Source organism: Mustela lutreola, chromosome 15 (genome assembly GCF_030435805.1).
Source record: "Mustela lutreola isolate mMusLut2 chromosome 15, mMusLut2.pri, whole genome shotgun sequence".
NCBI lineage: Eukaryota > Metazoa > Chordata > Mammalia > Carnivora > Mustelidae > Mustela > Mustela lutreola.
In genome coordinates, this window is record NC_081304.1 from 7,370,757 (window position 1) to 7,396,918 (window position 26,162).

The 26,162-nt window shown below is 61.2% G+C and overlaps 1 protein-coding gene across 2 annotated transcripts in view; it reads left to right on the forward strand.

Annotated features, from left to right (window-relative positions):
* Positions 1-26,162, forward strand: part of SDK2 (sidekick cell adhesion molecule 2) — a 246,015-nt gene that overhangs the window by 205,960 nt on the left and 13,893 nt on the right. The window contains exons 27-41 of one of the 2 annotated variants that reach the window (XM_059148912.1): positions 547-736; positions 1,985-2,083; positions 2,545-2,739; positions 3,697-3,898; positions 4,794-4,897; positions 5,510-5,580; positions 7,144-7,279; positions 8,704-8,760; positions 10,020-10,121; positions 10,244-10,359; positions 14,819-15,005; positions 17,261-17,398; positions 19,457-19,618; positions 22,066-22,191; positions 25,781-25,945. In XM_059148912.1, coding sequence (XP_059004895.1) covers positions 547-736; positions 1,985-2,083; positions 2,545-2,739; positions 3,697-3,898; positions 4,794-4,897; positions 5,510-5,580; positions 7,144-7,279; positions 8,704-8,760; positions 10,020-10,121; positions 10,244-10,359; positions 14,819-15,005; positions 17,261-17,398; positions 19,457-19,618; positions 22,066-22,191; positions 25,781-25,945 — 2,050 coding nt within the window. The remainder of the gene's footprint in view (positions 1-546; positions 737-1,984; positions 2,084-2,544; positions 2,740-3,696; positions 3,899-4,793; positions 4,898-5,509; positions 5,581-7,143; positions 7,280-8,703; positions 8,761-10,019; positions 10,122-10,243; positions 10,360-14,818; positions 15,006-17,260; positions 17,399-19,456; positions 19,619-22,065; positions 22,192-25,780; positions 25,946-26,162) is intronic. The other variant, XM_059148913.1, reaches the window with a different exon arrangement.

The window sequence follows — 26,162 nt, forward strand, 5'->3', positions numbered from 1 at the left end:
GCAGGGGATCCCAGCATCTGTGTTCAGGTGGCACAGCAACCAAGGAATCTTCTGTCAGGACTGTGGGCCTCCAAGGAGGCCCAGGTCCTTCCCACCCATCCCCGCCGCCCCCAGGAGGCCCCTGCTGGATGTCCCAGCCTCACTCAGTCTGTAGGCCTGGTTCCCACCATCTTCTAGAACCGCTGTCAAAGCTGCGCCCAGCCGCAGGGTTCAGCCCTGGCCCACAGATTGGGAGACGTGGCTTGACATCCCTGCTCTGCCAGTACTGGCTGTGTGACCTCGGGCCAGTCACACCTCCTCTCTGAGCCTGTTTTTCCCAGCTAAATGGCCTCTAAGGAACCCTGTAGCTCCATGGCCCAGTGCATCTTTGTGTCCCTGCTCTCCCAGAGCCCAAGCTCCACCCTCCTGGGGCCAAGCCTCTCCTAGGAGCCTGGGGCCCACCAGCTCTGTTCCCACCTGCCTCGCTTGGGGTGTGAGACTTGGGGAGGGAGCTGGCAGGCAAGACCCAGACCACAGGCCCTCACCCCCTGCACTGTGCTCTGGCAGGTGATATATAAGGAGAAGGACTCAGATTCCCAGCCCCGGTTCTGGCTGGTGGAAGGGAACTCCTCCCGCAGCGCCCAGCTCACGGGCTTGGGCAAGTACGTGCTCTACGAGGTCCAGGTGCTGGCCTTTACACGCATCGGGGACGGCAGCCCCAGCCACCCCCCCATCCTGGAGCGGACGCTGGATGATGGTGAGTTTGAATCCCTGTGCACCTGGGGAGGCTGGGAGCTCCCCTTCCTCCTGCCTGCCTGGCCCTGCCTCCTCTGGGCTCACACTTTGCCCCGAACAGAACCATGGTGTCAGGCTTCTCCTGTTGGGGGCAGGTCACCTAGGGCCACCAACCCACCAACACATTCCAGACTCTGCTTCCCTGAGGAAGAAATGGAAGAACGGTTTGACTTTGGATTCAGTCTCTTGCTCTCTGGGACAAGTGCACGGAATAGAGACTTGGCACCTGTTTTAGTTTGGGTTTGCCTGGGGCACGTTCACTTGGAGCAAAGCTCTGTGCAAGGGAAAGGCTTGCTTTTTCCTGGGCACGAGCTTCCTGGTCTCATTTACAAAAAAGAGCGATGCCAGTAGGGCTGCAGGCATTCATCCCCGCAGCAGAACCTTCTGTCAAAGCCTGGCTCCCTCCCCTTCCCCAACACACACACCCTGACCACCCACTACAAACACTGCTGGGGTCCGGACAAAAGCGCAAAAGGAAGCGCAAACACCATATGTCCACATATTCTAAAGTTGTAAATCAAGCTAATGATCTGTTAAATTCGGTATGTTTGACTCTCCTGCCGTGACCTGGAAGGCCACGTTCAAGTTTAGAAGTCTCAGACTTCGGGGGATTCTCTGGGATGAGGGTGCCCAGGGAGGATCGCCTGTGCCTTGTTCCTTTCCCCTCCTCTCCCCGGCACATGGTACTTGGTCTCCATCCACGTGCCCCAAACAGCTGCCCCTCCCCCAGTCATCCATCGGTCCGGAGGTGCAAGTTGGGGGAACGGGCCCAGGCAGACCCTCATAAAGGAGTGTTTCGGGCTCAGAGTGAGCCCCCCACCCATCCCACCCTATGGGTGGAAGGAAGTCAGACCGGCGCCTTCTGTATTAGAGACCAAGGGCAAAGCCCCCTTGCCCAGTCCTGAGGTCAACCCAGCATGTACATATAGGTGCACAGACATGGACCCTGAGCCGCAGGAAGCTGGAGCCTCTACCCTTCTGCTTCCTGCCAAATAATGCCTCTTTTTGAGGGTAGAAAGCTCACCGATAGCATCTCTGTGTCCCATGTTGGACCGAGGTGTCAGGGACAGAGCAGCACTCCACAGAGGTCATGGAGCTGAGTGCGTCCTTCCCCCACGGCCCGCCCACCTGCTCTGCTGGAGCTGGACCCAGGGGGCGGGGGGAGGGGCTGAGCAGCAGCTGCCACCTGCTTCTCCTTTGTCCCTTCCAGTCCCGGGACCACCCATGGGCATCCTCTTCCCAGAGGTGAGGACCACATCCGTGCGACTGATCTGGCAGCCCCCCGCTGCCCCCAACGGCATCATCCTTGGTGAGCCTCTCCCCTCTCCAGTGCCCTGACTCTGGGTAGAAGGAGGAGGCATAACGTGTAAAGGAGGCCAGAGGCAGACTAGGCCCAGGAAGTGTCCACCTCTTCTCAAGAAGAATTTCGAGTCCTATTTCCCCCACTAGAAATATCACTGGGAGGGCATGGTCAAGGTTGAGGTTCCTTAAGGATGATTCATTAGCTGTTTTCCTGACTGGCCATCTGGTAAACCTCGGCTGCAATTCCTAAGCGTGACCAGGTGAGGGCGCACTGGCCAACTCCGCAAAGCCAGTCCGACCCAAGGCACAGAGGGACGCTGTCGGTCAGAAGCATCCTTTCCTATTCAAGGGTCCTCCCCTAACACACACACAGACACGCACATGCACGCAGGCCCCCGGGGGAAGGCTCACGGGGTTGAGGGACTTCGACCTGCCCCCAAGCACAGCCCGTATCCTTCCTTCCCACAGCCTACCAGGTCACCCACCGGCTCAACGCCACCACGGCCAACACGGCCACCGTGGAGGTGCTGGCCCCCAGCGCCCGCCAGTACACGGCCACCGGCCTCAAGCCAGAGTCCGTCTACCTGTTCCGCATCACAGCCCAGACCCGCAAGGGCTGGGGAGAGGCCGCCGAGGCCTTGGTGGTGACCACCGAGAAGAGAGGTGACCGCTTCCTGGGGCTGGGGAGGCCTGGGGGGCAGCCAGCGCAGAGCGGGGAGGAGGGAGTCCCAGCCAAGCCAGGTGCGCCTGCCCTGTGCTCGCGGGGACCTGGGGATCAGCCAGTTACGAGCCACATTGCCCTGCCCTGGAATGGCAGGAGGGTTGCAGTCTCTGAGGTCGGGGTCAGCAAGCACTTGGTGGACTCCAGAAGCCGGGCTGGGAGGCCCCGTCCCGAGGATCCCGCTCTGCCTCAGCTGCTGGGTTTCTGAAGGGTTGGTGAGACCAGCTTCGGTCCTCTCCCCTGCGCTCAAAGGCCAAAGGCCCGGCTCCCCTGAAGCGGGCTGAGACCCCAATTCCTATGAATGTGGTTCGTTACACCGTGTTCCCAGGAAAAACCAGTAAGATAGCAATTGTCAACTGGAAATTGTCACAGCTTAAGAGGGAGCTACGCCCGGCATCGGCAGGTGGGGGGGCACCCAGAATGCTGCCAACACCCTACAGAGCGCAGGACGGCCCCGTAACACAGACCCAGCCTCCCCAAGTGCCCGAGTGCCGAGTCTGAGCCCCTGCAGCAGGGCCGGGGCGGGCAGGGCATCCGGCGGAGCCCCACCAAGGGAAGCGTGGGCTCCGTCCCACCCTGTCGGGGACTGCACAGGCCCCGTCTTGGCGCTGGGCAGGTGGGGCCAAAGGAACTGGGTGTTTGGACCTCCTCACTGCCAGCACCAGCTTGGGCTGTCCTCAGGAGATCTGAATTCCCGGGCATCTGGGCCTCTAATGAGCTGAGGACAGGTCACAGACCAGGAGCCACGGAGCCATGGGTGCCGGCTGTCGGGACTGTGTGCACAGAAAGGGGCTAGGGCTGTGGGTATCAGACGCCTCCTTCTCTTCCTTGAGAAAGCTCACCCCCCACCCCCTTCCTGGCTGACCCCCCTGCTCCTGTCCCCCTCCACCACCTCACAGACCGGCCCCAGCCCCCCAGCAAGCCGGTGGTGCAGCAGGAGGACGTGAAGGCGCGCAGCGTGCTGCTGTCCTGGGAGCCGGGAAGCGACGGGCTGTCCCCCGTGCGCTACTACACGGTCCAGACCCGCGAGCTGCCCGGCGGCCGGTGGGCGCTGCACTCGGCCTCTGTGAGCCACAACGCCTCCGCTTTCGTGGTGGACAGGTGAGGCCCCGGGCCGCCGGCACTCCCCTCCACCCCTCCCAGTGCAGATAGCACCAGAGGGGTTCCCGGGGTGGAGGGGAGCACTGGAGGGGGGCGTCGGGGGGTCTCCAGCATGCTCCTGGAGCCTGCCCACGCCCAGATGTTTTCCCCAGTCCGCACCTGCCAGAACCCCGCCTCTGGCTCTGTCCTAACCTCCCCCACCCCGCCGCCCCTGCTCTCGGGAGCCCTTCGAGGGCTGCCTCTTCATTACCTATTTCTGGAGCCTGGAAGCCCCTCAGGGAGGGCCTCGCCACCCCTCCTCAGGCATCCCTGCGGCCGACAGCGCCTCCCTCTCCGTCTGCAACAGGGGAGTGGAGCCGGCTCCGAAGTCTGGCTTCGATTTAATTCCTAGTGGCTCATATTTTTTTATATTCCGGCTGACGTGACCCAGAGTTTTGAGCAATTCTCTCCTCCTCACCCCCCACCCCCAGTAAATCAAAAAGGAAGACTTTGGCCCGGAGAGGAACAAGGCTTATAGAGATGAAGTGCTGGTGAACTCTCGAGAACCTTGACCCCTGCTAAGTTTACTAAATTCTAGAAAGGGATGGCGTTTCCCGGGGAGGACTTTGCTCACAGGGAGGGCTGTCGGAGCTCTCCCAGCGGCTTGCCCCTGTGAGGTAGCAGACATGGAGACAGGGCCACCTGGGGGCTGGAAGCGAGGCCACACGTGGGCTGGCATCAGGCCCCGGAGGCCCTGGGCCCTGGGTGCCCGACGGAACACTCCTAGCTTCTGAGCCTTGGCGTTCCCATCTGTGTAACAGATGAGCGCCCTCTGCCCCCACCTTTCCCCAAGCAGGGACAATGGGGTGAGGCATTAGGGGGTACCTCTGTTCCTTGAAACTTCTCAACCCCACAGGCTCAAGCCGTTCACATCCTACAAGTTCCGCGTGAAGGCGACCAATGACATTGGGGACAGCGAGTTCAGCGAGGAGTCGGAGCCACTGACCACTCTGCAGGCGGGTCAGTGACCCCTCCACTCGGATCTCTTTCTCTTGGCCCACTGGCACTTTCGGGGCACTGGGCATGCTCTCAGGTCCAGCCTCTGGACTCCGCGGGTCACCCACAGGGGCCCCAAAGCAGCAAACCCTGGTCTCCACTTTTGGGATCAGAGGGGCAGGCATTTGTTCACTGCAGCCGCCTGACTGGAGACCCCTCTTCGGAGGGGCGGGGCCCCCAAAGGTGGGAGGGGCGGAGGGCCCAGTGGGCCCTGTGTCTGGCTCCCTGGGCAGAGTCCCAAGGAATTTGGGGCCAAGGGGGCCTTTGCCATGGTTCGGGCTCCCATGCCAAGCCCAGCATCCTAATGTGTTCTGTCTCTGCTGTCCCCAAGCTCGTGACCAACCCAGAAAGCCAGTGAAGGGGCATTGGGGGGCCTTAGCAGCTGCAGCGCAGAGACCTGTGGCTCCAGGGACAAAGAGGAGGGGGCTCTGGGCTCTTGGATGTAGACTGGGGTCAGGGCTCCAGGCCTCCTCCCTCCACACTTGCAGAGGAATCTCCTCTCTGTGGCCTCCCAGGGGGCCCGGGGCCCAGGCCCCAGCCCCCTGAGCTCACGCATCTGTCTGTCTCTCTCCCCAGCGCCCGACGAAGCACCCACCATTGTATCGGTGACGCCCCACACAACCACCTCCGTGCTGATCCGATGGCAGGTACGGCCCGGCAGCCAGCAGGCCGGCGGGGGCCCACAGCCCAGGAGGACTCAGGCACCCCCTGTGCGGGGACCAGCAAGGCTGGAGCATCACACACATACACACACACACACACACACACACACACACAGCACTGCCTCTCCGTTCTGCTCTCCAGATAATCCTCTCAGGCAGGCCCTGTTCCAGTCCCCTCCTGCAGACCAGGACCCAGTCCTCAGGGAAGTGACACAAATGGGCCGGGTCGCACAGCTAGTAAGTGGCAGGGTCAGGCTTCATGCCCTCAGAGCTGCTAGTCGTGGGACAGAGAAGTGCGTGGGGCTTTCAGGGCCCCCAAGTCCCCATGAATCCTGCCCACCGTCCGGGCGCAGAGAGAAGCCCCTTTCTCCACTCCTCCCTCCGTTGCCTGTTCTTTGGTGGGCACTGTTTTGTTTTTTAAGATTTTATGTATTAGAGAGAGAGCATGAGCAGGGGGAGCAGCGGGCAGAGGGAGAAGCAGGCTCCCCGCTGAGCAGGGAGCCCAATGTGGGGCCCGATCCCCAGACCCTGGGATCATGACCAGAGCCCAAGGGAAACACTTCACCAACTGAGCCCCCCACGCGTCCCTGGACAGGCACGTTGTCCTGCTGCAGTCTGAGGAGGTCCACCAGATGCATGAGACCAGGCTGCAAGTCTCCACCTGAGACCCTCCTGTCTGCTCTCAGGTCCAGCCTCTGGACTCCGCGGGTCACCCACAGGGGCCCCAAAGCAGCAAACCCTTGCCTCCACTTTTGGGATCAGAGGGGCAGGCGTTTGTCCACTGCAGCCCCCTGACTGGAGACCCCTTGAGAGGAAACCAGAAGGGGCCCGCAGCCCCTCCCCAGCCCGAGGCCTCACGGCAACAGGACACTCCGTCCGGTGGAAATGACCTCATGCGGCCAGAAGCCAGGACAAGGCAGGCAGAGCCCCGGGCCATCCTGGCGAAGGGGCAGGGAGATGCCAGCAGCAGCCAGGGAGACAGTGAAGGAGCTAATACAAGACTGACCCCCTTCAGTGGGATTTTAAAAAGCGGTCTCTTAAAAAGTCGCTTCCACCTTCTCCTAAATCCTGTTCTCCTACTGGGCCATGGATGGGAGCAGAGAGTGAAGGAGACGCTGATAAAAGGCAGGGCAAGGCCAGTGCCTCCAGCGATCAGGGGCGGCCTCTAGGAACCCCAGGGGACACTGGCCAGGTGGGAGGTGGCAGGGTGGGTCACCAAGCCCAGGGAGGCTGGTGCTGTGTGCCCTTGGGCAAATTCCTTACCCTCTCTGAGCCTCCCCTCCTGCTCCAGGAATGGGAATGGCCCGGAGGGAGATTCCAGTTCTCCCTGCCTTGCAGGGACTATTGCAGAGATGAAACCACCTCATTGGAAATGCTTCTTAAACTAAAAATGCTCAGCGTCCTTTTGATTTCTTTTCCCAGTGGCCACTCAGGCTCGGCCCTGTGGCCACAGGAGGCAGCATGGGGAGGGAGAGAGGGGGGCAGAGTGGAAGCGGGTGAACCTCAGAGTTTCCTGCCCCTCCCCATTCTCCGCTCCCTTCCCTGCAGCCCCCAGCGGAGGACAAGATCAACGGCATCCTCCTGGGCTTCCGGATCCGGTACCGGGAGCTGCTGTACGAGGGGCTGAGGGGCTTCACGCTTCGTGGCATCAACAACCCGGGGGCCAAGTGGGCTGAGCTTACCTGTGAGTGGCATCCGCAGGGGTCAGGGGACAGCGGGGCGGGTACACTCCCCTCCCAGCCCAAAAGCTTTCAGCTTCCTGGAGCCACCCTGACCTGAAATCCACCCCCCTTTCCTGAGTGTGCTGCTTCCCACCACCCCCGTCCTGTTCAGCCACTGGGTGTTCACTGAGCACCTTCTGCGTGCCGCCGGACACTGGAGGCACGGCAGTGAACAGGAGAGATGTCTGTCCTCTGCCCTCTCGGAACTTACGGGCTCAAGGAGGAGGGGAGCTCCAGAAGTAAACTCACAATAAATGTCCAAGACGGTTGGCATGACGGCCTTGGAGGCCTTTTCCAGGGGAGCCAGTGCCAGGGAAGGCCTCCCAGAAGATGGCCTTGGCGCTGACCCTGTTGGGTGATCCCAAGTCAACCCCCCCGAAGCTAAGGGGAAAGCCCAGCAAAGGGTCTGCCATGGAAAGGGCCAGGAGCTAACCCTGCCCATCCTGACGACCTGCTGGTGGTTCTGTCCCGCAATCCTTGGATCTGGCCTGTGAGTCCCAGGGGGAGTCACAGCCCCGGGAATGACGTGCTTGCCCTTTGGGGCAGGAGAGCGATGGCCAGCCGTGGAGGACCAGAGGCAGGGGTGCGGTCGCCGAGAGAAGCAGGTGGCTGGGGCCAAGGCGGCGGCTCGGAACAGACTGGAGGGCTGGGGTGGCAGATGCTGTGTGCCATGGCCACCGTGACCGGCTGGCGGCGGGGCGGGGAGTGGTCAGGAGAGAGGAACCCAGGGACGGGGGTCCCTGAGCGGGCAGGAGACGGAGAGCGTGCGGGGTGCTCTCGCGTAATTCCCCTAAAGCGTCCGTGTCTTGGCATCTAACGAGTATCGGCGGACCACGAAATGGATGGACGCGGGGCAGAGGAATGTTCCCAGAACTCCGTGTAGCTGATCCGACAGCTTGCACGATTTCTTTCCTGTTTTGGCAGACTGTGCCCGTGGTTGTGATTTCATAGGCCTGGGGATAATGCGGTCCTAGTTCCTGGTAGTAAAAGGGTTTCTGGTTCAGAGGAGAGAATGAACACCCCCCACGGTGTGGGGATGGTTCTGTCAAAGTCCCGCCTCCAACGAGGGAGCGACTGGGGACCGGGGCTCCCCCCAGGGCCAGTGGGGACAAGGCATCCCCCAGAGCCGTCCTCAGGGTGCGGGGCACCGGGGGGCTCGCGGTGCCCTGTGTCGTCCCCCGCCCCTGCCGTCGTGCACATGGTCTCTCGCTCTTGCCCGGGGCCCCCCACTGACCATCAGGCCTCCGGACACCCCTTCTGTCTGCTTGTGTGCTCCCAGCACCCCCCCCACCTGCCCCTCTCCTCGGGGTCTCTGCGGAGCGGGGTGTGTGTACTAACCTCCTCTGTCTGCTGTCTCCCCTGGCCCCCTCGGCCTCCCACCCCGTAGCCATGTACGCTGTGCGGAACCTGAGCCGGCCCAGCCTCACGCAGTACGAGCTGGACAGTAAGTGTCCCTGCATGGCGGCTCCCAAGTGGGGCTCAGGCCTTCCACGGGGATGGGGAGCCTGGGGCTTCTGAGGACACCCGAGCCCAGGCTGAGGGCTGCACCCTCCTCAGGCCCCTTGAAGAATGGGGTCGCCCTAAGTGCACGTGACTTTCTGGAAACATGCAGAAATGTAGAGAGTGACCAGGGACGCCTGCGTCCATCAGGTGCAGAACGGGGGAGGGAGCGGCTCCGGTCTTGTGCCCCATGGGGGGACTGCGGCGGGGGATGGCCGGAGGTCCGTGGGAGGAGCTTTGGGTCTGCTGCTGGGAAGGGCGGGCGTCCACGGCACGGCCGCCCACCTCTCCCATCGAAGGCACTTTTCTGCACGGCTCTGTGTTCCATGCCGATTCCCACCTCTGGAGTGAGCGGAACCCCCACTGTCCCCCAGGGACCTGGGGATGTTCCCAGGGGGGTGTCTGGTCCAAGTCTCACTCTCCTTCTAAAGTCCGTGGTTCTCCCTGAGGCCCAGAGCTTGGGCAGAGGGACCCTGTTCTCTGTACGATGCAAAGTGTGACACCATGGTGTCCTTCCCCTTCCTTCATCAGCCAAGTGGCCCACACGGGCAGTGTGGCCGGCTAAATTAGGGTGACTCCCCCACCCACATTCCAGCGGAGGGGCAGAACTCCCCCCCGAGGAAGGGGAGAAGGGCAGGGTGCCCAGGGAGAGGGGTAGGAGAACCTTCTAGCCTCCCCCCAGCCAAGCAGGGATGGTAATTGCCATCCGAGGTTTCAGGGCCCATTTTCCTGCAACTGTCTTGTCTCCCAGCTTCCGTCCAGGCATCCCCACCCAGGACCCCCAAACTTGGCAAACACTTAGCGTCCCGTAGCCCAGAATGCATGTCCAATCAGCCCCTTCCCTGAGGGGAGAGCTGCCCGATGGGGCTGGGGCAGCTGGGAGCTTCAGGCGTCTGCCATGGTGGGGACAGGGTGAACAGCACTGGTTCGCACGAGCTGTCCCTGCGCAAATATTAGTAGCATCTCTTTGAGTCTCAGAAGTGCTAGTGTGCTCACCCTCGGCTGAGCCACCCACAGGTGTCGCGTGTCCCCATTCCTGGGGGGCCGGACCACCTCCCAGCCACCCCAGTCCCTACGTTGTCTTTCCTGAACCTTCTGGCAGGAGCTAGAGTCACAGATGCGTCCTCGCAGACTCCGCCCTCCGTGCTGGCTCTGTCCCCTGCAGGGCGGTGACCTCTCTGTGCTTCTGCCCCCCTCCCCCAGATCTGAACCAACACCGGCGGTATGAGATTCGGATGAGCGTGTACAATGCCGTGGGGGAGGGGCCCTCGAGCCCCCCCCAGGAAGTCTTCGTCGGGGAAGCCGGTGAGCCCGCCTGCCCTCCCAGCCCCAGCCTCTCCCACCCCACAAGTCCAACTAGAGGACGTAGGGGATTCGGGGGCCCCAACCCACGGTGCCCCTCACTCACGACCTCTCACGCCCTCCAGTGCCCACTGCGGCGCCCCGTAATGTGGCTGTCCACGGTACCACGGCCACACAGCTGGATGTGACGTGGGAGCCGCCACCGCTGGAGAGCCAGAATGGAGACATCCAAGGCTACAAGGTACGGGGCGCTCCAGCAGAGCAAGGGTCTGGGGGTGGAGGCGGGGGGGCCCAAGCTGCCTGATGGGGCCGGGGCAGCTGGGAGCGTCAGGCGTCTGCCGTGGTGGGGACGGGGTGACCTGTGACCCATGGGCCCAGGACAGGCCCGGAAAGGGTGACCTGTGACCCGTGTCACAAGGTGGGACAAAGGGCCAGCTTGGGAGTGGGGGTGAGCCCTGGGTGGTAGGAGGGGGAGGTGGGCAGGTCCGCACCGGGTCCCTTGGCTGTGGGCACCCAATCCCCGCGGACACTGTGCACTAACGCAGCACCACACCTGGCCTCTCCGGCAGCCTAGCCCGGCGCAGCTCAGAGGCAAGAAGCCTCTGGGTCTTGCTTCAGGCAACACCCCTGACCTCACTCCCCCAACTCCCAATGCCAGCAAAAGACCCCCCCACAGGTGGTCCTTGGGCCAACCCTAATTACAAATATTGATTTGACCAAGTGGCAGAGGCGCCCTCGCTGAGGATGTAGAAATCTCTGATTCAAATTATTTCCAGATGTTAGAGGATGTCACGCGTCCTAACAGCATTCATTTCATCTGCAGCATTCTCCGAGCCCTTTAGAACTCCTTCACTGTCTGGAATGCCTGTGTAGTCGGCAGAGTATAAACATTTGTACCCATTGTACAGATGAGGAAACTGAGACCCAGTTGAGGGGGTGCGGCAGGAGCACAAAAGAAGCAGGTAGCCAAGAGTCAGACGCCAGGTCTGCCAGCCCTGACCTTGTGCAGGGCAGAGGGGGCACGGCACGCCACCACCCAGCAGAGGAGGTGGTGGGCAGAGTAATAATGCTGTGTCTCCTTGGTCAGAGCCGTTGGTGTGTCCGAGGCCTGCGTCCTGGGCCAGGGCCCAGCACCACTCTGATTCCTGCTGGGGGGTTGTTCCAGGGGGAACAAGAGGGGGAGTGTGAAATACACCCCCCCACACACGAGGCCTCATGGTTTGCTGGCTCAGCCCCCTCATTGCACAGGCAGAAACCGAGTTCCCGCAAAGGCCAGGGGCGTGCCCGGGTCACCTAGCTTGTACTGTAGGGGCCCAGTTGAAGACAGAAACCCACATAGGAGTCTCTTTTTCCACCTAGGAGGTGGGAGGGAGGAGGGAGGCATCTCACCTAGGACGGGTGATACACTGCCCAGGAGTGCTGGGGGGAAGGCTTAGTCCCAGACCCCCAGCACAGGCCTCCCTTGAGAAGGAGGAGGAGGAGCCGGGGCAGAGCCTGCCACCGTTCGTAGCACTGGACGGTCGAGGTGTGGAAGTCTCTAGCGAACATGTAGCCCCAGGAAACATGCGGACGCACGGACCGCGTCTATCACACGGCAGGTGTCTGTGTGCTTGGAAAATACGGAGACAGTTGGCATTCTTAGCTGGGGGCCTGGGATGGCCGCATCCCAGATGTGCATTAACCTCCACGGTAATTAGCATGGACGTGAATGATGGGCGGGCGTCGCCAGCCAGTGAGCTTGGTTTGGGTCCGACCGAGCTGTGACATGTGCCCAGGTGGTCACCCCACACAGCTACCGTCTTTCAGAGATGGGTGTGTATTGAGCTGTTATTTTGTTCCCAGCGGTGTTTCTCAGTCTGGGAGGAAAGCAGTGAACAGAGAGGCAAACATGAGCTTAAGTTTTAAGAGAAGATGACCAACAACATGCAAAACAAGCTCCTCCAGAGGGTGGCAAAAGTGGTCCGTGGAGGGTGTAGAGCAAATGAGCCGGGGGAGGTTTGGAACTTTAAATAGGGCTGTTAGGAAAGGATTTAATGGGAACTGGACACTTGGGCAAAAATGAAGAACAGGGTGAGAATCACATGTTCTTCTGGGAGAAGAACATTCCAGAAAGAGGAAAAGAAGAGCAAAGATCCTGGGGTCAGTGGGTGTTTGGCATTTACAAAGCTCAACTAAGAGCCCAATGCGTCCCAGTGTGTGTGTGTGTGTGGAGGGCAGCATGATAGGAGATGGGTCAGGTAGTGACCTAGGGTACATCACCCAGGACCCTCAAGGGCTTTGGCTGTCACTCAAAATGAGAGGTTTGGAGCAAAGGAGAGCCACAGGTGATTGGGTTTTGAAATGGGGAAAGCACAAAACCACAAAGAGGGGGCTGAGTCATCTAGGTGAGGCATGGTAGTGGCTGAGGCCAGCCAACAGCGTAGTGAGAGGTATTTGTTCTCCAGCTTGTTGGAATGATGGAGCTGGTAGAATTTGCTGAGTTGAATTGGAGAGCGAGAGAGGATTTACAAGCAATTTGATGATGGAGCTTCTAGGCACAGAGCCGGAAGAGACAAGGGGGCAGAAGGAGGAAGCTGGCAGGGGAGAGCTGGAGTTGGCTCGAGACATGGGTCAGACCCCCAAGGGGAGACGTCACATGGAGCCGGTTTCCGTGTCTGGAGCTCGAGAGCGAGAGTCTAAGCTGGACATGTGAATTGTGGAGTCCACAGCATGTAGGTGAAAGCCCAGAGATTAGACCCAAATAGGAAACCCAAGAAGAATGAAAATTGAGACCTAGGACCAAAAAAAGGGACTGACGTCTCAAAACCTACATAAAGAACGTACTTCCCGGAGTAGGGAGGACTATGTTATACTGAATACTGCTGAGAGCTCAAGCAAGATGAAATCTAGGAAGCAACTATAGCCCAAGGACTCAATCTGGCCCTCCACTTGTTTGTGTAAATAAAGTTTTATTGGAACACAGCCACACTCACTTGTTTACAAATTGCCCGTGGCTGCTTTTGAATTACCACAGAGATACGTGGCTGCAAAACCTGAGATCTTTATTTCCTGGCCCTTTCCAGAAAGCCTGCGGAACCCAGGATTATTGCATTAGCCAGGTCAAGTTCATAGGTTACTCCGATGGGGGGGCAGCTTAGAGGGATTCAAGAGAGGAGGAGAGGAGGCAGCGAGGACACATACCCCTTTTAAGGAGTGTTGCTTTAAAGGGAAAATGAAACAGGAATTAGAAACCGTCGACAGAGGGGGTTTTAAGACTGAAGAAATGCCGGCTCGCGTCTGTGCGGATAATGATCCAGGAAGAGGGGAAATGTGGTGATTCTAGGAAGAGCAGAAGCTGGGGAAAATCTCATCTGATTGCTTCTGGGTTAAGGAGCCTCACGAGGGGAGGGGAGGGGCAGGGAGGAGCAGTGGATGAGATCCGGATGTAGGAGATGCGCCCAAGGCTGGTGGACCAGGGTATGTAGCACGGTGAAGATTGAAAGCGTGAATTCCCTGCGGCGGCGTGTGGCTGTGGTCCAGATTCAACCAAGGCTCAAAGCTGGCCTCTTGGATCTGATGGAGCCCTAAGCGCAGGGGAGTGAAGTGGTAGATACAGGGGGGATGACTTTCTACATTCACTGTCTGCATCTGCACTCAGCAGGTCCCATCTGTGTGCTGAGAACACCCAGATCTCAGGTGTCGACCTTGGCCTTGACCCTGCACCCCTAATTCAGCGGGAACTTGGTCCACTATATTGAGTGCCCGTCACTGGGAACGGTACACGAACAACCACATCAACTCTCTCTCTCATACCTACTCGCATCGGAAGAATCTGTTTTTAAAAGTGGGCGGGGCTAGATGAAAGCAAGGATTTCTGGGTGACAAGATGTCCGGAGTGCCAGGTGGGGGACCTTGGCACTAGGCTTCCTCCAGGCAAATAGAGAAATTGAGGTCCGTAGCTTGCAGCAATATTCTCGGCCGGCAGGTGGCGCCAAATACTCGCTGATCGTCGCCGGGGCGGTAGGCTTGCGGCTTTCCCGCGCGGCTCTGGGTTCAGAGTTCTTGACGCTAGTGAGGAGTCCTGAGCTTCAGGGACAACACTGTGGCTCAGGGATCACCTGGCGAAGTCCCTGTGCTCGTGAATGGGGCGCTGGGGGCTCAGCCCCAGGCCGGCCTGCAGGCCTGCAGGTGAATTCACCAGCGGGGTCCTTGTCAACCAGCAGGTGCTTTGTAGCCGGTGAAGGGGGAAGAGGGGTGGGCCTGACTTTCCGCATCCCTAACCGGCTCCCAGCTGATGGTGGTGCCAAGAGGCTGGTCCTCGCACTCTCCTCTCCGCTGGGCCAGAGTCTACCCACCCGGCACTTCCCTCCCCAGCTCAGGGTCCTGAAGAGTGGAGCTGACTTCTTCCTCCTGTAACCGTGTCCCCTATCCCGAGGGCTGATGGTCCTGTGCGGTGCTAAACCCTCCCGTCTCCGGGCCGCACAGATGCTTGGGGTCTGTGCTCTCCTGGGACTTAGTGCGGCAGAGACTGAAGTATTCGCTGTGGTTCTGGAAGGGTTTCCAAAACCGCTCTTAAATACTTCTGTACTGTTCCCTGAGGGACGCACGCAGGGCATGTGGATGGTACCATCGAGGGCGTCTCTGCGACCCTGGGGCTGGCAGGGGGGCAGGAGGAAAGCTGAGTGTGTCCACCTCACTCCCACGATTGGCTGTGCCCACAGATTTATTTCTGGGAAGCCCAGCGGCGCAACCTCACAGAGCGGGTGAAGACGCTCTTCCTGGCCGAGAACGGCGTGAAGCTGAAGAACCTGACCAGCTACACCACCTACATGGTCAGCGTGGCCGCCTTCAATGCCGCGGGGGATGGGCCTCGGAGTCCCCCCACCCGGGGCCAGACGCAGCAAGCAGGTGGGGGAGGGGGGCACCAGGCACCTGTGCTCCTGGGGTGGGGGGGGGGCGTGGTAGAAGCAGCCGCCTTATCTGCTGAGACATCTGGGCTGGGCCCCCAGGCCCAGGAGATGGCCTCCAGAGCTGGAGAGCACAGCCCCAAAAGAGGGTGCCTCCGTGAGAGTGCTCAGAAGACAGAGGCTGTCCCCAAAGAGCCTTAGAGAGAGCCCCCAGATGTCCCCGGTTCTCCCCACATCTTGTAGCCCGCCAACCCCATTTCTGGCCGGGCCTTGTTCCTACCCAGCTTTCTGGGTCACGGGGTCACAGCCCCGGCTTTGTTCCTTCAACAAATATTTACTGAGCATCTTCTAGAAACCCGCCCTGTGCTAGATGCTGGGAGCACAGCAGCCCAGGTCCCCACCCTAGGGAGTGCGACAGATGGGAACCACCTGTCTAGATGACCCTGCCTCAGTGCCGTGAGTTTGACCAGTAGAAGGACGCGGGCAGGGGTGAGCATGTGGCCGTGGACAGGTCTGTCTGCTGCGGCCTCTGACGGCTGACAGCTGAGACCTGAGGGGAAAGAGCCCAGCGTGGGAAGCCTGGAGGAGGGGTTCCGGGCAGAGGGAGCAGCAGGTGCAAAGGCGTTGAGACCCGGAGGGGATTAAAAGAGCTTTAATGCGTGACCTGAGGGGAAATGGCCCAAGAGGGTCCGGGAGCCCTGGAAGGAAGCGTGGGAGGGATTCTCAGTGCGCTGGGGGATCGCTGGTGGGTTTAAGCAGTTGGCCAACAGGATCGGGTGTATGTTTTTAAAATTCGCTCTGCCGGCCGTGCGGAAGACAAACTGACGGACGGGAGAGGAGGGAGGCGGGGTGGTCAGTTAGGAGACTGGATGGTGAGGGTCAGAACCCTAGAGCCCACGCGACCAGTGCTGGGTCTATGTATCGTGTCCAAAGACCTTCTCGGGCAGATACGCCGCCAGCTCCTTCCAGAAGCCCTGGGATGGGTAGGGCAGGTATTACCCATTTCAGTGAGCAGGGGAGGCCTGGGTAGGGATGCTTCATGCCCAGGAGCCCCCGGCCCGCCCGTGGGGAAGCAGAGGCCGGAGGCCAGGACGGGTGAGCTGGTCCGGGGCTGTCTTCACGGCACGGCAGCCCCTTCCCCTGACATGGGGCTCCCTCCTTGTGGATTAAATACGAGCCTTTTGTCCTGCACCCCCTCGAGCATCCTTCCCAGACTGCTGCTTCCCATCCTGTTAATTTGCTTAGAGGGCCGGACTGTGGGGTCAATTCTTAAGCATTGTCCTCTTTGGGGCCAAGCCACGACTCCAGGGAAACCCTTTTCCTCCCCTGGCTCCCGAGGGTCTGGCCTCTCTGTCTGCCTGCTCATCCAGACCGCGCTCTGTCAGTGTCCCAGGCCGGATGCGAGCCCCCGGGAGCCTGGACGCTTCCGGCAGCAGGACAAAGTGTTCTGACCCATGTCCCTCTTGCTTCGGGGAGGCAGGAAAGGCCCCCTGAGCTCGCCTCCTTCCTTCAAAGACTGCGGGCTGAGGCTGCGTCCCGGAGCTGGAGCGGAAGCGGGGTCCAGATTAGCCTCAGCTCGGTAGGGGCGGGGGGGGGGGGGGGGTGCGCCCGGTCAGCTCTCCTGAAGCCAGCTCCGTGCTTCCTTCTCTTCCTCTCCGTCCTCCCCACCAGAGTCCCCCACCCCCACCCGCACGGCCCCCAGGCTTTCAGGGTCGTTCCAGGCTTCTCCGGCCAAGAAAGCATCTCTTCCACATGGTTTGACTGTCCCTATTTCGGGCTGCTTCTGAGAGCACGGTCTCTCCGTGACGAGCCCTGGGGCCCCAGGGACCGGAGAAGGGCCACGCCGTGGCTGTTCTGGTATCTTCTTATTCACCAGCTGCCTCATACTCTGAGACCCTGGCGGGCGCTGCTTTTCCCACCAGGGAGGGTGGAAGACAGAGCCCTACAGAGCCAGGATCTCGCCTGATCCCACAGCGGCCCTGGAGATTTAGGACCACTTGTCAGGAAGAAAGGGAGGACTCGAACTTTAGGGGGAAAGACAGTTCTCTTCCCTCCCCGTTCGTGGACTCTGGAATTGGAAATAGAGTGCTAGCAGCATCAGTGGGGGAGGGGAGGGGCACAGATGACTTCGGAGGACCCCCTGCCCTCTCTCTTCCTGGGCCCCAGACCCAAGAGCTCCTGCCGGTTTCTGGAAGCCACACAGGGCTTTGAACGTCCGTGGGAGAACAAGACGAACCCTCTCCTGTCCCCCTGCAGCTCCCAGTGCTCCCAGCTCGGTCAAGTTCAGTGAGCTGACCACAACCTCGGTGAACGTGTCCTGGGAGACCCCGCAGTTCCCCAACGGTGTCCTGGAGGGTTACCGGCTGGTGTATGAACCCTGCACCCCAGTGGACGGTGAGTGGGGCCCTCCCAGCCCGACTCCCAAGGCCCTTCTCTTGTCGGGGTCGCTGCACAGCCTTGGGTGGGGTGAGCGTCTCCCCTGCTCATAGAGGGAGACGCGGGGGGCAGACGAGAGGAGCATTTCCCCAGCAGCAAGAAGGGGCGCAAAACCGAGCAGCACCCTCGTTCTCCCGAGTCCGGCCAGAGTGAGGAGGGGAGGAAGGGAGCCTACGGAGGCTGCGGCGTCCCACGGCGGCCAGGCTGCCGTCCCGCCTGGGAAGATCGGGGAGCCCCTGATGGCCCCTCCCGTACCTGTCCCCCAGAATTTAGGGGGTCGACCTTATTCCATCTGGGTCTTTGCCTCTCGTGGGGTCAGGAACTCGTTTGAGAACCTGTTAAGAGCCTTGGAGCCTCTCCCCGGAAAGTACAAGTCTGGGGGTGTCCCTGCCCCCCTTTCCCCGTGAACCTCCGTTCAAGAACCCCGATGTGCAAGCTGCCTTCCTCTCACCTGGAGCCCTGGTCGTCTGGCTGTCCCTAGAGCCCCCCGTGACCCCTGCCCTACCCCTTCCTCCAGGCCTTGGTGGGGACCCTTCCCTGCTGCCAGGCTCCCAGGCCAGGCCATGCTAACCCTGACCTTGGATGTCAGACCCTTGCCAGCTCTCTACCCCCACGCCGATGTAAGTGAACCCAGAAAGCACAGACATCTACTTAGAGGGGCTCCTGGCTGGCCGGTCCGGTTCCAGAACCCAGAGAGGACTCGGTGGGGTGGCTGGCTCACAGGTGGTGGCCTGATGGCCTGAGGTCCCCTGCTCACTCTCACCTTTCCCTGACTACAGAGCCTGGCCAGAAGGAGAGCCGGAGCCCTTGGAGAGCCAAGGGGGCCGCAGTCCTGAGCCGGCCAAGGAAACAATGGCCCTCAGTCTTCCTCGTCATCTGCCTGCCAGCAGCTAGTTCATTTGGCAGAGCAGCACTGTGTTTTGGGACACTCGCGGGGGTGGGGAGGGCAGCCCAGGAGACATGGTCAGGTGCAGGTCCCAGGAGAGGGGCCATCTCCCCCTCCAAGGGGAAGGAGAGGGCGGAGGTCACGGGGACAAGGTGCAGGTGACCAAACAGGCTCTCCTCACAGTGGCCTCCGCCTGGCCTACCCAAGGGGCTCCCGGCCCCTTTCCTGTTGGGAAGACCACAGCCCAGACCCCTGTGGGATTTGCTCAGAAATGTCAGGGAACAGGTACCCAGTGCCGCTGTTCCGGGCCCCCCCCCGCGGGTGACTTCCTTCAGAAGGGCCGCTCGAGCTGCCACCCCTCTGTCATCGGACGCCTGTTTATTCATGAGATAGTCTGGCCATTTGCCAGGTCCTCTTTTATTTAACCTCCTAACGTGCTGTCCTCGATGGCTATCGATGCCCTCATTCAGCGGGACAACAAACCACAGCTAGGGCAGGGGACGGCCAGCGCTGGGCTGCGACCTGCGAAGCCCATCTCCCAGGGGTCACCACCTTGTTCAGAGGGGACACGGGGAGCAGCCCGGGTCCCGACTCCTGAGGAGGCTGCCAGGCGGGAGGATTTGGGCCCAGGAAGCACGGAGCACAAACCTCGACCCCCAAAAACTATCCTAGCCTCTTCTCTGGTTGTCGCGATTCTGGGTGCATTGATGGAGGGCCCGCGGGGAGGGCCCTTGCTGGTGGACCCGAGGCTGTCCTCGGCTGTAGGGCCTGGCTGCAGGTTCTCCCGTCCAGCTCTGGACGCCGGTGATCTCTCTCCCAGAGCCCTTCCTGAAAGGGGACCCTCGGGATTCCAGTTCTGTGGAACTCGGGGGGTAGAGCACATGTGGGGGACAGTGGTTCAATGAGACCGGTAGGGAGCTGTTTCCCACCAGATCCCGAGGGACACTGTGTTCTCCACAGACAGACAGTCCCAGCTCCTCCCAACTTCTCCGGCCGTGGACCCCTTTCTCCCAAGACCGGCCTGCAGGACTGCGTGTTGGGGGAGCACGGCCGTGTGGCCTGGCTCCAAGGCCCCCCATGAACACCACCCGCCCTTGCGGTCCCCCACATATGCGGTACTTCCTTCCCAGGTGTCAGCAAGATCGTGACAGTGGATGTGAAGGCTAACAGCCCTCTGTGGCTGAAGGTGAAGGACCTGGCCGAGGGGATGACCTACAGGTTCCGCATCAGAGCCAAGACCTTCGCCTACGGGCCGGAGATTGAGGCCAACGTCACCACCGGCCCGGGAGAAGGTAAGGGAGCGCAGGGCAGACGGGAGTCCTGCCCTCCGCACCCCGCGTCCAGCCCCCGAGCCAGAGGGGGTGTTCGGAGCTGTGCTAGATCCTGGAGGTGCGGAGATGCGGGGGGACGGGGTCTAGTGGGGACAGAGCCACAACCCGAGAGAGGACAAGGGTGGGGCCTGGGGGGCGGGGGAGGAAGGGAGCGCATCCCGGCCACAGGCAGGGTGACCTGTCAGGCTGCGTCCTCCCTAGACAGGTGACAAAGGGAAGAAGGAGCAGGGCGCTTAGAGGCCAGGCTGTGCGCTTAGAGGCCAGGCTGTGCATTGGGCCTGAGTGGCGACAGGAGGGGGACACCAGGGACCAGGACCCCAGAGTGGTTCTGTCTGAGTTTGTGACCTTCTTGAGGCCAACCTTGAGCTGGGGGAATTGTTTTGGCACCTGCTGTGGTCAACATTTGTCCTTGTCACCCAAGCAGGATGTCCCTTCCCGAACACAGAAGCACCGCCCGCCTCTGCTCCCTCCTTCCCTGGGAAAGGACACAGCCCGTCTCAGACTTCCCTGAAACCCCTCCTCCTCTTCCTCCTCCTCCCCCTTTTCCCTCCTCCTGTCACTGCCCTGTAGCTGCTAGCTGGAGGGGTGGGGGGGGGTGGGTAGTTGCGGCGTGGAGAGGCTACTGGTCCTGGCCTCTCTCACCTGTCAGGCAGGTGTGTTCCTCCACACGGGGCTGGGCCGGCCACCCTGCACTTTCTCCTCGTGGGCACTTTCTGTTCCCCACTTCGGGTTCTGCAGAGAACCTGCCAGCTCCTAGGCTCGGCTGGCTCCTACGGAACAAAGCCTACAAGGCCCCCCTGGAGGAAGCTTCCAGAAGATTCCACACCCTCTGCCCTGCACCTGCCCCCTCCCTCCTGTGCTGCCTCTTCACCTGAGCCAACGTCCCTGGGAAACAAAAGCAGGAAGCCAGCGGGCAGGGACAAAGGGAGGCGGGGCAGTGGGGACAGGAGAGGGCCGGAGGACAGGCTGTTCTAACCTGGGGCTTCAAGTGTCCCAGGCCTGGCGTGGGAAGGGGGCGGGCAGGAAGTTTGGAGGAGGCAGCGGGGGTCCCTGTGAAACAGCTGAGCTGTGCCCAGCAAGTGTGGGCAGGTACCTGGGAGTGCTGGAAGCTTCCGGTCCAGGGGTTGATGACAGCTGTCAGCCTTGAGTTCTGTCCTGTGCAGAGTGAGAACTCAGGGTCCCGACAGCACCCCCCCACACCCTTCACACCCCACTTGAGCTGGGTCCCACACCCCTGACCCCTCAGCCGCCTTTGCCCTGAGCCGTAGGCGGGATGCGTGTTGGAGAAGGAAGGAAGGAAGATGAGGCGTTCCAAGGTCACGGGTCGGGACCGGACACAGGCAGAGCGGTGGGCAGCCCAGCTCTGATCGGGAGTCCCCGGCCTGCTGTCCAGCTTGCCAGCTGCCCTGGGCCTGGAGGATCTTCAGTCCGGAGCTGGACTGCAGGCTCCTTGCCTGGAGGCATTCACAGCCGACACTCGGCGCTCACTCCGGCCGGTAGTCAGCCTTCACCGACTTGTTCCCCCCTCCCACAAGTGTGTAGGGAGCACCCACTCTGTGCCCAGCTCTGGGGGTGCAAGGCTCCGGGTCTAGTGACAGACAGACATGTAGACCACGGACAGGGTCAGGGCTTGGGGGCCAGTGAGAGCCCAGGGAACAGGCACCCCCAGAGAGGAGGGGCTTGGGACCCTCCATAGACGAAACTGGCTCACTCCTCTGACTTCGCAAGTGAGCTCTCCCCTGCTTCGGCTCCTGGGGCTGGTGTCCAGGTGGCCGGCATGACGGGCCGCCACCCTGGTGTACCGGCCAGGACAGCCAGCGGCAGAGCCCACGCTTCTCTGCGGTGCTCCCAGCCTCCTCCCTGGCTCAGCGGGGGTGGGTGCGTTTCACGCAGGAAGCAGCGCGGACGCTGCCATCCTAGGCTGGAAGACAAGATGTCGGGGAGCCCTTCGGCCCCTCAAAAGCCGACCCCCCACTTATCCTAGGCCCATTCCACCATCATCACACCCACCTCTACCATCGCCCCAGGACACATCTCTTCAAGCCTTACAGTCCAAAAGGGCCTCACAGATGGGGAAACTGAGGCACTGGCGGGCAATGTGACTTGATCAGAGTCACCCATCTAGTGAGTTCAGGTCTCCTGACTCCGTTCCAGGGGCCTTCCTGGCATTTCTCTGTATACCTCTTCTGGCTTTGAATTTGGAACAAGGGAGTGTGGGTGACCCAGAGAGCACAGCTGTATCAGCAGGCCAGGCCTGAGACCCAGGCCTCGGGCCTCGGTGCTCGCAGGCTTTCCAGAGACTCTGGCCAGGCTCGGAGGGTTTGGCTATGCAGGTCCCCCAGCCGGAGCACGAGGAGCCAGGATGGGGGAGGCTGTGCCGCCCCTTGCCCACCGTGTGCCGTTTGCAGGTGCCCCTGGACCGCCTGGAGTGCCCATCATCGTGCGGTACAGCTCCGCCATTGCCATCCACTGGTCCAGCGGAGACCCGGGCAAGGGACCCATCACCCGCTACGTCATAGAGGCCAGGCCATCAGGTACGCACTGCCCCCGGCTGAGTGCCTCCCTCTCTAGTGGGTTCCGGGTCTTGTGTTCTCTTGCCGCTGGAGTCCCTCCACCCGGCGGCCTTGTGTTCTCCTGAGAAGGCTCTGGTCCAACTGCAGGTGAAGCTAGAGGTGGCCCTGGGGCAAGTGGGAAATGAAGGGTCACACCCTTAGGTGGGGACTCCCCGGGGTCCCCTGGAGAATGGCACTTCGCACCAGGTGAGGACCAACTCGAACGGAAGATCATTTAGGATACTGAAGGAGCAAAAAGTTGGCCCTTGCCCCTGCCCCTGGTTAAACACTGAGTCTTTCACGAGACCCCACTGACTAGTGTCCCATCAGGAGGCTGGCTGTCCCCGGGGGACGCTGGCTACCGCCTTGAGGCCCGCCTCCACCACTCTGATGATCTCAGCAGTTCCGGTAACTGCATCAGGGGTGGTGAAGCCTGAAATCGAATCACAAGTACTTCCAGAGCCATCAGGGACTGATGAGTCGCTCCAGGGCGCTGCTGTCAGCGCTCCTGTGTCACCATCGCCCGTCGCCCTGACACCTGCTTCTCCCAGCTTCCCTTCCCCGCAGGAGCCCTGGGCCAGCTCGCTCCGTTGCTAGGTTTCCCAGCTCGTCAGAGGGGCCAGGGCCGGGGGGAGAGCTAGAGGCTTGTTCTTGGTAATCCACGGCCCCGTGATCGGCCGGCAGAAGTGGAGAAGGGCCAACAGCATGGATAGCAAATGATAATCAGAATGGGAGGTAGTCAGGCATATCAGTAGCTAATACTTCTAACGAGGGCACCAAAGCATCCCGAAGGCAAGCTGAATACCGTGGGTCACTGAGCGCTAATATCTCAACAGCCAAGAGAGCACGCCTGCTCTTCCGGGAAGCAGCCATACACACACACACCCCCATTGCCCTCATCTTGTGCTAGTAATGGCAGTGGCAATCGCTATTACGTTTAGCTACTCCAGTCCATGATCTTTTGTAGCTGGAAGGTATATGCAGGGCTGGCTGTCCCCCCCACCCGCAATGGTCCCTCCCCAGCCCGCGGTGCCGGCTGCTGAGTTGGCCAGGAGAGCACCACGTGCTTCTCCCCACTGGCGCCTGTGCCTCTGCTCTCCGTCCCAAGTTGGCCGGCCGGGATGCCAGGCTGTGGAATGTTGGCTCTGGACACCGGGCCTGCTGATTTTCCAAGCGTTCCCTGGGAGGCCCAGCATGGGACCTGGGGCTGTGCCTGGGTGCACACAGGTGGATTCAAGGAGGGACCCCCTGAAGGCTGGGAGGGCAGCGGCAAGGGGAAAGCTGCGCCTCTGCCTGTGGCTGCTGGAGACATCTCCCCACCTCCGCGCCCCCGTCCTCTCCGGGACGAAACTGCTCTTGTCCTGTGCTCCCCGCCTCATGGTCGGTTAGGATCTCCAGACAGGCCCTCTTCCTACAAACTGGAAGCTGCCAGGCACTGCAGAGCCAGGAGCGAGGGGCTCACTCAAGGTTTCCAGCCAGGGGCCCTGCCGTGCATACCAGCTGACCGCGGGGGCTGGAGGCCGGAGCCCCAGCATGACATTCCAGCAGCTTCAGGCCTGGCCCCATTACCAGGGTCCTACCCTTTGTTTCTGCGGGGCAGAGCAAGGTTGGTCACACAGTAGGTCAGAGACCCCAGCTTCTGCCAGGCCACAGGGTCCCGGACGAGCCCGCCCAGCCAACACTGAATCCGCCGCGGACCTCAAAAGGCACCATCCTGGACACCCAGTGGTTCCTCCTCCTCCCCGCCATCGCCGCGGGTGTGAGAGGTAAAGCCCTTAAAACCACAGCTCTCGGCAAGGAAGGAGTCACTGCTGTTGGGTCATCCATCGCTAGCATCGCCATCGCTGTGACTGTCACCGAAAGCGAATGAGAGCTTTCAGGGGGCGTGAGAGGAGAAGGGATTTGCACCCCAAAACTCGGATCTCGGGGTCTGCAGCCCTGAAATCGCAGCCCATGATGTTCAGAGAAGGTCGGGGTAGAAGGTTTGCATCCAGTCATCTCCCCAACACTGAGAGGTCGCCCGTGCTGGGCGCTGGGCTGCAGAAGCGAATGGGGCACGGTCCTGGCCCCGGAGGGACAGCACAGCACAGCCTAGCCGGGGACAGCCACAGGGTGCGTGAGGCAGCACCCAACACAGAGACCTGAGAGAGAAAACGAGGCCAAGCTCAGGGTCCCGAGCCTTTGTGAGGACAGGGGGACGCCCACGGGGAGGGGGGGCACGGCTGCCAGGGGGAGGGATCTGGATGGGCACGGCCAAAAGGCAGCTTTGGAAGATGCCGACACTCTCTTGGTCCCCAGTACAGAGGTGACAGGGCAGGGGATGGTGCTAAAGTTCCTGACATTGCGGGGGGTGGGGGGCGGCTGCCAGTGTGGGGAAGGCGGAATCCGGAATCCGTCAGCCCCTGGACGGGCCAGGCCGGAGCCGGTGCGTAGCCGGCGGACCCACGGCGGCTCCTCCCCTACTCGAGTTCAGGAACGGATGAGGAGAGACCGTGCCCACCGAGGCTGAGGCTGAGGCTGAGGCTGCGGCAGGAGCTCATCCAAGGTCCTGAGGCGACCTCCCTGGAGGACCTAGGAGTTCAGCCCACTGAGGTGCTTCTAAGCTCTCTGGACCCCCTGGACCGTGTGTAAAAGGTTGTTTAACCCTTTAATTGCCAAGTCAGCCCTTCCCCAGCACAGGGAGGGGGACTCACCATCCTTCCCAGAGTCACGCCAGCCCCACTGGCCCCGCATGGAGCCTCTGGCCAGGGCCCCCCGCCCGGCCTCCGCATCCCGGGGCCTGGCAGGAGCTCGCACTTCTCTTGTGCGGGGGGGGCCCCATGCCCGCTGCTCCTTTTGAATGAGGCGGAAATGAATTAGGTCCCCAGGGGGGCGAGACCCAGAGAGCGGCAGGCAAGGGGGCAGCAGGACTGGAAGGGAAGTCAGGAGCGCAAAGCATGGGGTGGCTAGGGGCAGCGCACCTGGAGGACCGATGGGGGACCCCTCTAGGCTTGTCTGGGCCCCTTCTCCTCAGATCTCTGCCGCTCAGCGAGGAGGCTGCTGAGGGTGGGCGCCGTCCGCCCTCACCGTCCCCGGCGAACCTAGCCCTCCTGCGGCTACTTTCAAAAAGGATCTTCTTTTTACCTGATGCCGCTACTGTGTGTATTTTGAATAGGCAGGGGGATGAGAAGAAGAGGGGCCCAGTGAGGGAAAGGAGGGTGTGCCCGTGTGCCACGATCGATCGTAGGCGGCCTGCTGGAGTCACGCTGACCCGCACTCTCTAAGGATGTGAGAACGGGCGATCTGACTTCCGCACAGTCACCAGACTGCTGAGCCGCCTGTGGCCGATGGCACGGGGTTGGTTGGGACCGTATTTTCTACACGCTCCGTGTTTTTATTAATATATATATTTTACAAGCATTTTAATAAAGGGAACAAAGAGTCAGAGACTGCAAAAAGGTATCTGTTGAAAAATACCTTCTAAGATTCAGCGTTGATGGGGCAGACCAGACAGGCCCTGCTCTCAGGGGCAACAGCTAGGATGAGAGCGGGCTCCCCGTCACGAAGTGTCTCCCTCTCAACCCTCTTGCAGACGAGGGGCTATGGGACATCCTCATCAAAGACATCCCCAAGGAGGTGACCTCCTACACGTTCAGCATGGACATCCTGAAGCCAGGCGTGAGCTACGACTTCCGGGTCATCGCTGTCAATGACTATGGCTTCGGGACCCCCAGCAGCCCCTCCCAGTCTGTGCCAGGTACTGCCGGTGGGGGGGACCGGCACCCCGTCAAAGAGCCTCGTGGCAGAGGCTGGTGGTGGGCAAAGAAGAGAGGCAGGTAGTAGAGCCCCAGATGTGTTGGGGTGGGGACCAAAATGTATTGTCTTCTCAATTCTGCCAACAGTGAACTCTGGGCCAGGGCCTGGGTCAGCTTTGAGCTCCAGAAGAAGCTGGGGGGTGGGCATCTTTGGGGTTC